At 43.0% G+C, this 12,207-nt stretch overlaps 1 protein-coding gene across 1 annotated transcript in view; it reads left to right on the forward strand.

The window, feature by feature from the left end:
- The window catches only part of PDXK (pyridoxal kinase), a gene marked incomplete at its 5' end in the record, with an annotated part of 74,787 nt that overhangs the window by 53,605 nt on the left and 8,975 nt on the right, over positions 1 to 12,207 (forward strand). Inside the window, 3 exons of the mRNA XM_025214540.1 lie at positions 7,353 to 7,438; positions 8,104 to 8,149; positions 11,024 to 11,135. Coding sequence (XP_025070325.1) covers positions 7,353 to 7,438; positions 8,104 to 8,149; positions 11,024 to 11,135 — 244 coding nt within the window. The remainder of the gene's footprint in view (positions 1 to 7,352; positions 7,439 to 8,103; positions 8,150 to 11,023; positions 11,136 to 12,207) is intronic.

The raw sequence follows: 12,207 nt of genomic DNA on the forward strand, positions 1-12,207 counted from the left end.
CAACCTCTTGCCTAAGAGGAGAACACTGGCTGTGAGGGGGTGCCACTGTAAAATTACATTGAGTTTGTTTTAAGAGTTACTTTTTTCTGATAAACAACCATCACAGAGAATTCTGGCCATACACCAAAGCTTATCTTTTATGTTCTTGGTTAATCAGTTAAGGGCACAGGACTGGAAGGTGTGCAGGCAAGCGCACCATGCAATTTCATTGATAAAGTGATTAAACTCCAAGTTAAGATGAGTGAAGTCTTTTGCTCCCATTACTTGTATTGGAAGGCTGTGTCACTTTATTTTCTGGCATTGATTACTCATTGCTCATTTATGCCCACTTAAGTTTGTTTTTTAAGTAAGATAACTTGTCTTCTTCCTTGCTACTTAGCCCCTGTGATTTACTTAGAGCAATTGTACCCTATTAGGTTTTATTTTATCTGGGCTCTTTTAGCCTCTTCTCATAAAATTGGTACTCTGTTCTCCTGACCTTCTTTTTTTTCTTTTTGCACCTGTTCTGGTTTTGTCGTCTTTGTTGAACAGGGGTGTCAAACTCAACAGGCCCCACGGGACTGATGTGTGAGGGCCCAGTCCAGTGCATCTGCAAGGTGCTGGCTAACCTTAATACTCATGGGCAGCATGTAATGTGCTGGCCCAGCCTGATACATTGATGGGAGTTTTGGCCCAAAGGAAGATTCAATGATGAGCTCCTTTATATAATGTATTTACTCACATACCATGTGTAGCTTCCCCCCAAATTAGCCGATCCAAAATTGTGGTGCATGTCATAAGCAGGGAAGCTCATTTTTCTGCCCAGAATAAAAGCATGAACATGCTGTAAGGGCCTTGTTACATGGTAATATTGGGTGGCTCCTGGAGCTGTTAACACCTGTATTGGCTGCACATTAACACCTGAACCTGATTTTAAGCACTCATTATGCAGCAGAAAGTTACACCACTCTGGGGCAGGATTATCTCTGATCCATACTACCCAGCTCCTGTTGCAGTAAGGTGTAGCCACTCTGAGCTATTCCTTAGTGTAAACGCCCCACCTGTCCCTGCCTCCCCTGCTGGCTGCAATCGGGCCCACTGGGCCCCAATCCCCAGCATCCCTCATCCCTGCTTACTTGTGGCTGCCTGTGCTGTCTTTCACAGGGACGCAGGCAGGGAACGATTAAATGACTGCTACAGCTGCTGTTGCTCTCTGGGCTGGAAGAGCAGCATACCAGCAGCAGGGCAAGCTGGTTAACCCTTCTCTGCCTGCTCCCCTTGGACAGACAGACAGCACAGGCATCCACAAGTAAGTAATGCTCTGGGGATGGGGGCTAAAGGGAGCAGGAGGTAGGGGGGATGATGGGGGCTAAAGGAGGTAGATTGCAGGAGGCAGGGGGAAACCCCAAGGGGCAGGGGGGAAGTCCAGAATGGGAGTGGGAGAGTTTCTTAGCTTTCCTTCCTCTAGGTCTCTGTTGGCCTGAAGTGCAACTGCTCCAAACTCAGGCTAGCATTAGCACACTTCAACATTTGTGTGGCTCACAGTGTAAGGTGGCTCACAAAGATAGCTGCTGCTGCTTTTCTTCTTCCTCCCTCTAGCAGTTGTATGGAAGGAAGAGTGGACTCTAGCAATGGCTGATCCAGGGACCTGCAGGTGCAGTGGGATGGGTGGAGCCCCCCTTTAATTCTTCCTCTATCCAAAGTTTAAAAGCAACCACCCAGAAGCAGCAGTGGTTTCTCTGTTCAGGCAGTGCTGGTGGAGCCAGTTGACTTCATGGCTCATTATAAATGACCAGAGATCTTGTAATTACTTTTCATTCCACAAGTGTTAACGACCCTCTCTTCTTTTTTCATGGTCTTGATGTTCCACCAATCAATCTAGTGCATCTTCTCTCAATTTTGCTGTCTGTTAGTTACTCTTTGTCCCTCTTCTCCTATTTCATAGTCCTGCAGACTGTTTTTAGCACTTTTCAAAATCCTGGATCCACTCATGAAGTCTAGCCTTCAGCAGCAGCTACAGTTTCAGCTTTTGGCTGAGCAGCCCAAGAGCTGTTGATGATTCATTTGTGAAAGAGTTAAGATAGTAGTTTTTGCCTCACGAGGAAAGGGGAGGCTGAGTGAGCTGAAGATTAGGCTCTGTCTCTGCTCTGAGGGGCTATACCTTTGGAAGTGTCTTTATGTCCCCTTCATTCTGCCTTTCCAAAACAAGTGTGTACATTACTAGGGGGGCAGGGTGTGATATTCAAGATAATACAGTATTTATATACTAGTAGCATTTAGAGGCCACACCTGAGATTGGAGCCTCATGAAGGTGGGGAACACACAGACATTGTCTCTGAAGGCATCTAAAAGTGTAACAGCTGAGACCAGAAAATGGAAGCAGGGAGGTATTAGCCACCATGGGTAACTAAGGCATGGAGAATGTTAACCCAGGTAAACTTGTTCCAAAGGGGCTAATTAACTCAGGTTAATTAGCAGTCATTGAATCTGAGTTACAACAGGAATGAAAACATTCACAAAACTGTCCTAAGCAAACTCCAGTACACTGATAGGGTTTTCATGCCATTGCCTGAATGTTAAGTTATACTTTTTTTTTTTTTTTCAGTCTATGGACTGAAGCACACACAGGCTGGTAGGCTTTTAATATTTGTTGAGCATGCATTATTTGCTTAGTCAACATCAGAAAACTAATAGAGCAAAATTCAATTGTTCTGCAGCAACTTTGATTTCTAATACTGTTGCCATTTACATCAAGACTTAATTTGACTCCCAATCTCTTCAGTCCTCCTTCCTTTTCCCTCTTTTAAGCGTTCTCTTGATAGAGATATAGGGTACTTGGGGAATGGTGAGTTACTGGGTTACTTGCAGGAACAGTAGTTTGCTTTCAGCTTTAAGTAGTAAAAGTACAAAGCTAATTGGTCAAAAAGGAAGAGTGGGTGGCTTTGCTGGTGCTCTTAGATTTCTGCCACTCCTGCAGCAGCTGGAACTGGTTTGACAAGAAAACAGCAGGCACACTAAGAAGCAGAAGAATTGTGCTTCCAGCATCAGCAGCTGCTATAGCTGTCAAGACATTCATAAAAGGGAATGTGGCATAGAGAAAGGACAAGAAAGTGGAAAGTATCAGGCACTTTTCTGTAAGACGCTTTAGAAAGAGATCCCAATAAAGTCCTAATATAAAAAAAACAAAGTAAAATAAATTTTAAAAATCCATTTGGTATGTTAGACTCTTGCCTCCAGTTAAAGAATTCTTTAGTTTTAATGTCTGTATCCTGTTCATATCATGGAAGCTGAAATGGCCTCTTATTTCACGTTTCATGTAATTTATTTTTATGTTTTTATGTATTCAGATATAATGTATTTATTCAAATACAAGATGAGGTCCTCCCTCCCCCAATCAGCATTGGATAAAAAGCCCCTTGTCTTATACAAGGAAAACACATTAAATACTGTGTCTGTCTTTGGAACTGCTGAAAACAGCATAGGCTCAGTAAAGGAAACCAACTATGAAGCTGATTTAAATGCAGCCAACACTGGGCCTTACTATTAAAAGTACATGACCCGTATTGGGCAAACATGCTGATGGGAACCTAGTTTTATGCATGCCCTTAAACACAATACCCCCCCCCCCCCCCCCCCCCCCCGCGCCGCCTGCCCCAAGCTCCAAAACAAAAAAGGGGCAAGGGCAGGTATTCCTCCCACAGGGAACTGACACTGGGAGAGGCAGAGCCAAGCCTGACACCCTCTCATTGATGCCAAAAATGCTACATTTGAATTTAGCCAAAAATGCTACATTTGAATTTAGCCAAAAGGCCAAGATGCTGATGGGAACCTATCACAAAGATAGATGGGTGTAGCCATATCTGAATAAGATATATCAGTGTTTCTCAACCTTTTCCCCAGCCCAAGGAACACTTACATTAATACAAATTTTCCACGGCACACCTATTAAGGCATTCCCCATCTTCATACCTATCATAGCTCATTGCCATGGGAAAATTCCGCAGCACACCTGTTCACACTTTTGTGCCATGGTACACAGGTTGCAAAACAGATATATGCCCATGCCTGATGAACACGATCCCCTTCGGTACCGACTCTTTAAAGTCATGGTGAGCCGCTACATTACATACATTTTTACTTCCTCTTTACTACCACAGCTGAGCTGCACCTTTCTCCCCTATTTCCAGTGATTCCTATTTCTTCACCAGCATTAAATGTCTGGCAAACATCATGAAATGGGGTTCCAAACAGTTCACCCAGAATTCCTCTGTCCCTCCCTCTCTCAGCCTGTTGCATGGGATTAGTGTGTCTCCCCCTCCCCCCATAAAGTGAAGCCAGGCCAGATTTCCCTGTGTCTCATCTTCATATAATTTTTTGGAGGATCCCAGTACTCACTCAGTTCTAGTCATGAGTGAGGAACTAATTAGCACATGGCTCTTTTTGGGGCAGGAGGGTTGTAATCTGGAGTACACGTGCATACTGAGCAGTGCTGAGCTGTTGGATCACCACTGCTTGAAACACTTGTTTCTGGTGAAGCCCAGGCCAGCGAACTATACAGTAAATTGTCAACCTTTTGGCTTTGGACTAATATCATGCATAGTTTGTACTACTTTAAGTAGCACTTTGGCATCTGATTATGAAGTGTGATTATGTAGTACTTGTGCTAAAACCTGCGGCAATTTCAGAAAAGGTACACTGCATCAAGTCTAGATGAACTAAGTCTATGGATACTGTCTGCAAATGACGACAGTTATGTTTTATTTCAAAGTCAGTTTTTCCAAATTTGTCCATCACTTCCATGTGCTCAGGAAGAGCACGTTTTTTATAGTAAGAAGAGGGGGATGGGGCTGCAAGGGGAAGAAGCTGGGGGAAGCTGAGAGCAAAATGGCTACCCGACCCCCCAGATTTATTTTCCCTGCTCTAGCAGTAGGAGGAGGACAGATTCAAGGCATACCTCCAATAATTAGATTCTATATCTGGAAAATGATATGCAATTTATAATTTTTCCATGTATAGTATCTAATTATTGGGAGGTTGTCTTACAATCAGGGTCATCTTATATCCAAGTAAATACAATAAATCCAAAGAGACTGCATTCCTTCTTGCTCCAAGGATTGCTCAGAATTTCTTTCTAAAAAAAAATAAAAAAATTATCTCAGTAGCTTGTGTCGTGCTTAGTTTCCAGTCTGCAACTACATTCATGTGGGTGGGCTCCTGTGCCCAGCAGATCTCTAATGGCAACAATAAAATAGTATCATTTGGTGAAGGAGAAGCAAGTCTGGGGCTTTAGGATGGGACATTTTGCTTCTCTCCTCAGCCCCCACCCTTAACTTCCCGAGGGAGAAGCTTGGGAGACCCAGAAACCCAGGAATCGGGCATTGGCCCCTCCAGTTTAGAATCTCTCTCCTTTCCCCGACTCCTGTGACTAGCCGGTGGAGAGGGGGATCTTGACAAGACATCAAGACAGGGAGGATGCTGAGGAGTCTGTTGTTTAATCCCAGTCTTTTATCACTTCATATGTGTATTTTCACTGTACCCAGGAGCCCTAGTCATGGGGTAGGGCCCCCCCTGTGTAAAGCTCTTTCATAGACAGAGCAAAAAGTTAGCTCTTGCCCCGAAGAGTTGGTTTGATCCTATGATACAGTGGGGGCCAACCTTTTTGGCAAGTGTGCAACAAATTAAGCCCCATGTCCTTCCTGAGTACCACTCTGATCCCCTTCTCCTGCCTGATCTGCTGCTCTGCTCTCTGCCTTGGGCTCCCTGCCTGATCTGCTTTTCTGTTTTGCACTCCCTGCCCCTTCTGCCACTGTGCTGCCTGTCCCCTCTCTGACCTGTCCAGCTATACACAGAGGCTGCCCCCTGCGGCAATTTCAGAAAAGGTACACTGCATCAAGTCTAGATGAACTAAGTCTATGGATACTGTCTGCAAATGACGACAGTTATGTTTTATTTCAAAGTCAGTTTTTCCAAATTTGTCCATCACTTCCATGTGCTCAGGAAGAGCACGTTTTTTATAGTAAGAAGAGGGGGATGGGGCTGCAAGGGGAAGAAGCTGGGGGAAGCTGAGAGCAAAATGGCTACCCGACCCCCCAGATTTATTTTCCCTGCTCTAGCAGTAGGAGGAGGACAGATTCAAGGCATACCTCCAATAATTAGATTCTATATCTGGAAAATGATATGCAATTTATAATTTTTCCATGTATAGTATCTAATTATTGGGAGGTTGTCTTACAATCAGGGTCATCTTATATCCAAGTAAATACAATAAATCCAAAGAGACTGCATTCCTTCTTGCTCCAAGGATTGCTCAGAATTTCTTTCTAAAAAAAAATAAAAAAATTATCTCAGTAGCTTGTGTCGTGCTTAGTTTCCAGTCTGCAACTACATTCATGTGGGTGGGCTCCTGTGCCCAGCAGATCTCTAATGGCAACAATAAAATAGTATCATTTGGTGAAGGAGAAGCAAGTCTGGGGCTTTAGGATGGGACATTTTGCTTCTCTCCTCAGCCCCCACCCTTAACTTCCCGAGGGAGAAGCTTGGGAGACCCAGAAACCCAGGAATCGGGCATTGGCCCCTCCAGTTTAGAATCTCTCTCCTTTCCCCGACTCCTGTGACTAGCCGGTGGAGAGGGGGATCTTGACAAGACATCAAGACAGGGAGGATGCTGAGGAGTCTGTTGTTTAATCCCAGTCTTTTATCACTTCATATGTGTATTTTCACTGTACCCAGGAGCCCTAGTCATGGGGTAGGGCCCCCCCTGTGTAAAGCTCTTTCATAGACAGAGCAAAAAGTTAGCTCTTGCCCCGAAGAGTTGGTTTGATCCTATGATACAGTGGGGGCCAACCTTTTTGGCAAGTGTGCAACAAATTAAGCCCCATGTCCTTCCTGAGTACCACTCTGATCCCCTTCTCCTGCCTGATCTGCTGCTCTGCTCTCTGCCTTGGGCTCCCTGCCTGATCTGCTTTTCTGTTTTGCACTCCCTGCCCCTTCTGCCACTGTGCTGCCTGTCCCCTCTCTGACCTGTCCAGCTATACACAGAGGCTGCCTATGCTGAAGCCTGGCCACTCCTGCTGTCAAAATAATTGTACTCGCATTGAAGTTATCCTCAAGCTAGGTAGAGAGTAATTCTTTATTTGAGAGAGGTGGAAAACTGAAACAGAGAGGTTTATCCAAGGTCACATCAAGTCATCTGCGCAGTTAGGAAGATTAACTAGGATTCAAAATTCATTCTTCAACTGTTAAATACTCCTCCTATTTGGATACAGTAAGTAGTGTGCATATTACAGAATGAAGATAAATGTAAGGAAGAAAAAATACCTCCATAACTTCCAGAATTATCGCTGATAGGGTTCAATTTTCCTATTCATTTTCAGTATGTGCCAAAAGACCTTCTTCCAGTTTACAGGGACAAAGTTGTACCTGTTGCCGACATAATTACCCCTAACCAGTTTGAGGCTGAGTAAGTACTCATTTCTGTCTCTCTCTCAATAGCTGGTCAATCAGTGACTACAAGTAGAGACAAATTTTCCTTTTGCTGTACACAAAGTTTCCTTTTGTGTATGTACGTATTGGCGTTGATTTTTCTTAGAATGGTGTTCCTCTGTATGTCTTGCCCCCTGGGGCAATAGAAAATTTGATTTTTTTTCCATTAAAAAAGTAATGTTCTGGCTGAAAATGGAAATATCTTGATTTAGAAATACCTGCCTAATGACTCAATTGGAGTTGTAGTTTAGGTGTCTCATGCGTCTTTCTCTTCTGTCATCTGGGCTCCTTGGTCAGACCCCGACGATGCAGCAGGCCTCCTTTCCTCTGAAGGGAGAGAGTTGTATAGTTTCATGGGAGACTATAAGTAAGGTGATAGGGTTTTCTGAGGCAATCAGAACTCCTGCAAGAAGTACTTGACTAGTCACAGGGGTCATATTCACAAGTTTTCACAATTTTAAACAACTTTAAAGCAGGACAAATGTGTATCTATTGTCTTTCAGGACTTTTGTGTACAGCCACAATCTAATGCAGTAAATTGCTTTAGATTGACTTGCAAATGTTCAAAATATTCATCTAGGTTAAAAAAGAGAGGTTGCTTCTAATATGTTGTCTTTTTAAAATTTGTTTTCTTGACTCTAGGTTACTCACAGGAAGAAAGATTCACACAGAAAAAGAAGCTATAGAGGTAAATGGGGTCTGGTGTGCACGTCCAGATATCTGCGTGTTACTTTGCTGTTTCTTTTGTATCTATAAAGCTACAGATAGCCTCATTTCCGTTCTTCTTTGTTTCTCTAATGAGTTTTGATAATTAGGGGACGTGCTTTGGACACAGGCTGCATCCAGACGAGCGTGGCCATGCAGTAGCTGGCACTGCAGACATGTCTGTGGTGCCACATACTGCATGTTAAGTTGTTCTCTGTGCTGCAAGGAAGCAGCATGGAGGATTGGTTTTTTTTGACACCTTGATATCCAGGCATCAGAAAAGCCCATGGGGGAAAAAAAAAAGCAGAGTGGTGCATGTGGCAGCAGTGTGTGCCACATGAAGCTGGAGCTTGGCTGGCCAGAGCTGCATTCTGCTGCCAGCCAGGCTCCACGTGGCAGGATTGCCATCACTGCAATCCTAGAAAGCCCCCAGGTCCCTGGGGAAGGCTGCTGTGGCCAGCCCAGTGCTGGCCCCAGCCTCCCCTTTTCCCCCTGGGGTAACTTGCCGTGCACCAGAGCGCACGTTTCCTGGGGACAACTAGTGGTGGCACAAGGTGCGCTGCCACTATGTGTCCCTGGGGAACCAAGTGTCATGCATATCTGGACATAGCCACAATGTTTTTCCTTTCAAAGGTCCAGCACAAAATGGAAAATTTTTCCCAAGGACTTAAGGAAAAAGAAAGTGGGGATGGAGGGGTAATAAATATTTCACCCTGAACCAAGTATTTATGAAAGGGGGAGGGGAGGGAAGCATCATGTATTGTAAATTTTGCCCCGTCCGCAATGGAAAAATGCACTAATTAAGATGAAAACTGTACTCAGTCCTAAAAGTAGCTATAGATGACAGTGTTATGCTAGCAGCTCCCTCTGTTGGCAGTATCCAGTTCCTTTGATAGCTCCTATGTTGCTTATGATGTGCTAGAGAGGAAAACATTCTGACTAGGTCTGTGATACTACAAGGCAGGAAGGATTGGGGTCTGGATTGTTTTCCTGCTGCAGATCACAAGGAACAAGATTTTTCACTAAAAGGGAACAGGTGGTCTAATATCCAGAAAGCTGAGTGGCAAGGTGGCAGTCCAGGGTGGACAAAGGTTTAGAACCCTGCTGCAAGTTTTGGTGGTTAGATGCTTCCAGGTTGCAAGTACAGGGGTCATGATACTGGTATGGAGAGCTGAGATTCCCAGTTTCAGAAACGCACTGTTCTGAGGTGAGGAATTAGCACTGTAGGGACACACTTGTTCTCAAGAAAATGCTGAAATCTGCAGTCAGAACAGAAAATGGTACAACATGGTGTAACTGGTGACTTAGGAAGGATTCAGTTCTGCTCCAGCACACTTCATGTCAGTGAATGTGATTAAAATCCTTTGCTGAATGGACTCTGGGGTTATTTCTTCTGATCTGATTTGTCTACTTTCCTGTGGGAATCCAAGTTTCAGGCAAACAGTGGCTGTAACAACACCCAGGAGAGCAATCAGACTGCAGCAGTGCTGATGTTTTCAGCTTTTCCTGTGGCAAAGCCATCTGAATGTCAGTTACTGATCATCTTTTTTCCAGTAGAGAGCTGCTCTAAAGATCACATGCTCTTTTTATTTTTCTGTTTTGCATCCCCTTGGTATGCTATTCTCAGGGAAAACCCTTCATACAACTTGCTGCTAATTATAACACTGTGTGCTATTCTTATCCTCATTGGTGGAACCGAGCGCCCAAGTATTCACCTAAGGAGTGCGCTTTATATTGGGAAAGTTAGTTTTTACGCACATATGAATGTTTTTTAATATGCTAGTGAGTAGCGATTTTACAAACGAATTATCCATCAATCAGTCTGATCGCTAGACAGCTGCCAAATCCTGACCCTTTTTTGCTAATAAAAATCTCTCTTAGCATTATTTCTAGATGAGAATATTTTTATGTGGGTAGCAATAAAAGTATGTTTTGCTTTGAAAATTGGTTTCTACTGTTGCTTGTGTGTGTGTGCATATGTGGCTTTGAGGACATGTTTTTCTTCCACTGCCTGAAAGACAGGCCTGTCCTGTGAAGACAAATTCCCAAAATAAAATCCTTCTCCACTGAAACCAATAGATGTTTTGACTTTTGACTATTTTGACTATTGACTTCTTGGGATCAGAATTTTACCCAAAGTCTAGATTGAGATTAATTCTAGCATTATCCCCAACTAAACAGAGCCAGTTGTTAGTGTAGTGGAGAATGAATCCTGAAATGGGAAATACTAGAATTCTTGAAGAACTTTTCAGGATACAAGAAAATTTGATTTTTCATTACTTCATAGATACATTGTATAAGCTGGATAGGTAGCTGCTTTTTACCATATGTGCGTGTGTGAAGAAGTCTGCTTAAGTAACTTTGAAGCTTAGAAGAAAGGAAAGCAGCACAGAATAAAATAACAGAAATAAGTCCTTATTCAGTGCTTATGAGTCATAAGTAAACTGAGAAGATCTTTTGTTAAATTCTTCTAGGGGATTTAATATTTTATCTGCTGCTTATGATAAATCCATTACTGAAATCACTCATTCTTTTGTGAAATCAAACTCTCACCCATAGCAACCAACCGTGATGTCACAAGTGGTGGATTATTATTTCAGGTTAGAAATACAGAAACAGGAAATATGTATCTGTATAAAGTACAACACTTGCATGTTCGTGTGCATATACACAATTTATACATATACATATGAGCTTTGAAACATTCCAACACCTAGTTCCCAAAATGAAAAGGGGGATTGAGAAGCCTCAGATAAATTCCCTCTGAGGGTCGCAGGGACTAGTATTACTGAAGCAAAGATATCCAGAATCCATGAGTGATATGCAATAAAATGGTTTGTCTTTCACACTTGGGAAGGTAATGGATATGCTTCATGCTATGGGACCAGAGACTGTGGTGATCACCAGCTCAGATCTACAGACACCTCTAGGAAACGACTACCTAATTGCACTGGGGAGCCATAGGAAAAGTAAGTGATGCTCTTGTGGTTTGTGGGGAGGGGGGGAGGGGTTGTTTGTGTTTAAACAGTTCTTTGTTTCTATTACTTTAAAAATAAGTTGCTTTCATGAAAGCAAGGGGCATTTTAGTTGCATGGGTTTGCTCTAGGTTTGGCAGTCAAAATCAAATATCATACTATTCTTTTGACAGAATAGGCCATTCCTTCCACGTTGTTTATATTTGCTTCTGTTCCCTTGACATTTCCTTTGCAGGAGTACTAAGCTTGCTCTCTAAGCTTCAAGTATTGCATGAAGTTTTTATGCTAAAGGAGTGCCATTGTGTGGAGATGACAAATAATCCTGCTTTTTCTTTGCCCATGCAATATAAATCTAGAGGTGGCAGGCTGTGTTGCCAAAAAAAAAAAAAAAAATTAGTGAAGTAAAAACTTGTGTAAGAAACAGCTGATATTTTTTTCACTGCTATTCATTTATATATGTCTGTAAATAAGTTGCTTTTTCCATAAATTTCATTCTGATCATTTCAAATGTTCCTTACAGGCCAGAGGTAGGCTACTCTGCTCTTTTGCAGCCTATGGCTGCATTCACACCTCCATTTTTAATACAACCCATAGACCACAAGTTTCAGTAGATGATGCCCCATCTTGATTTCAACAACTTCCACATGCACCAGACTCATTGAATCAACTGCTGTTGAGATCAAGGTGGAAAAAACTATGCTGTAACTTGTACATGCTGTGGTTTGCTATTCTATAAGGAAGGTTAAGGTGTGACCTATCACCTCCATCTTATCCAAATGGGCCAGGGACAGAAATTACACATAAACCGGCATAGTTGATCAGAAACTGGCTCAAATCTGTAACGCAACAGAAGTTTAGTGCACATAAACCACTTTCAAAGTGGCCAAACTACTTTAAGATAAACATGGCTGGATGTAGTATCAGACTTAGCTGATTTAGGTTAAATTGGTTTATTGAACTTCTGCCCCATACCCCGACTAGGTTCAACTTAAGTCACAGCCCCACAGAATCCAAGGGTCCTTTGCAAACCTCACCCTCTCTCCTCTCCCCCACCCCTCACCCCCCC

Source organism: Alligator sinensis, unplaced genomic scaffold, assembly GCF_000455745.1.
Source record: "Alligator sinensis unplaced genomic scaffold, ASM45574v1 scaffold643_2, whole genome shotgun sequence".
Taxonomy (NCBI): domain Eukaryota; kingdom Metazoa; phylum Chordata; order Crocodylia; family Alligatoridae; genus Alligator; species Alligator sinensis.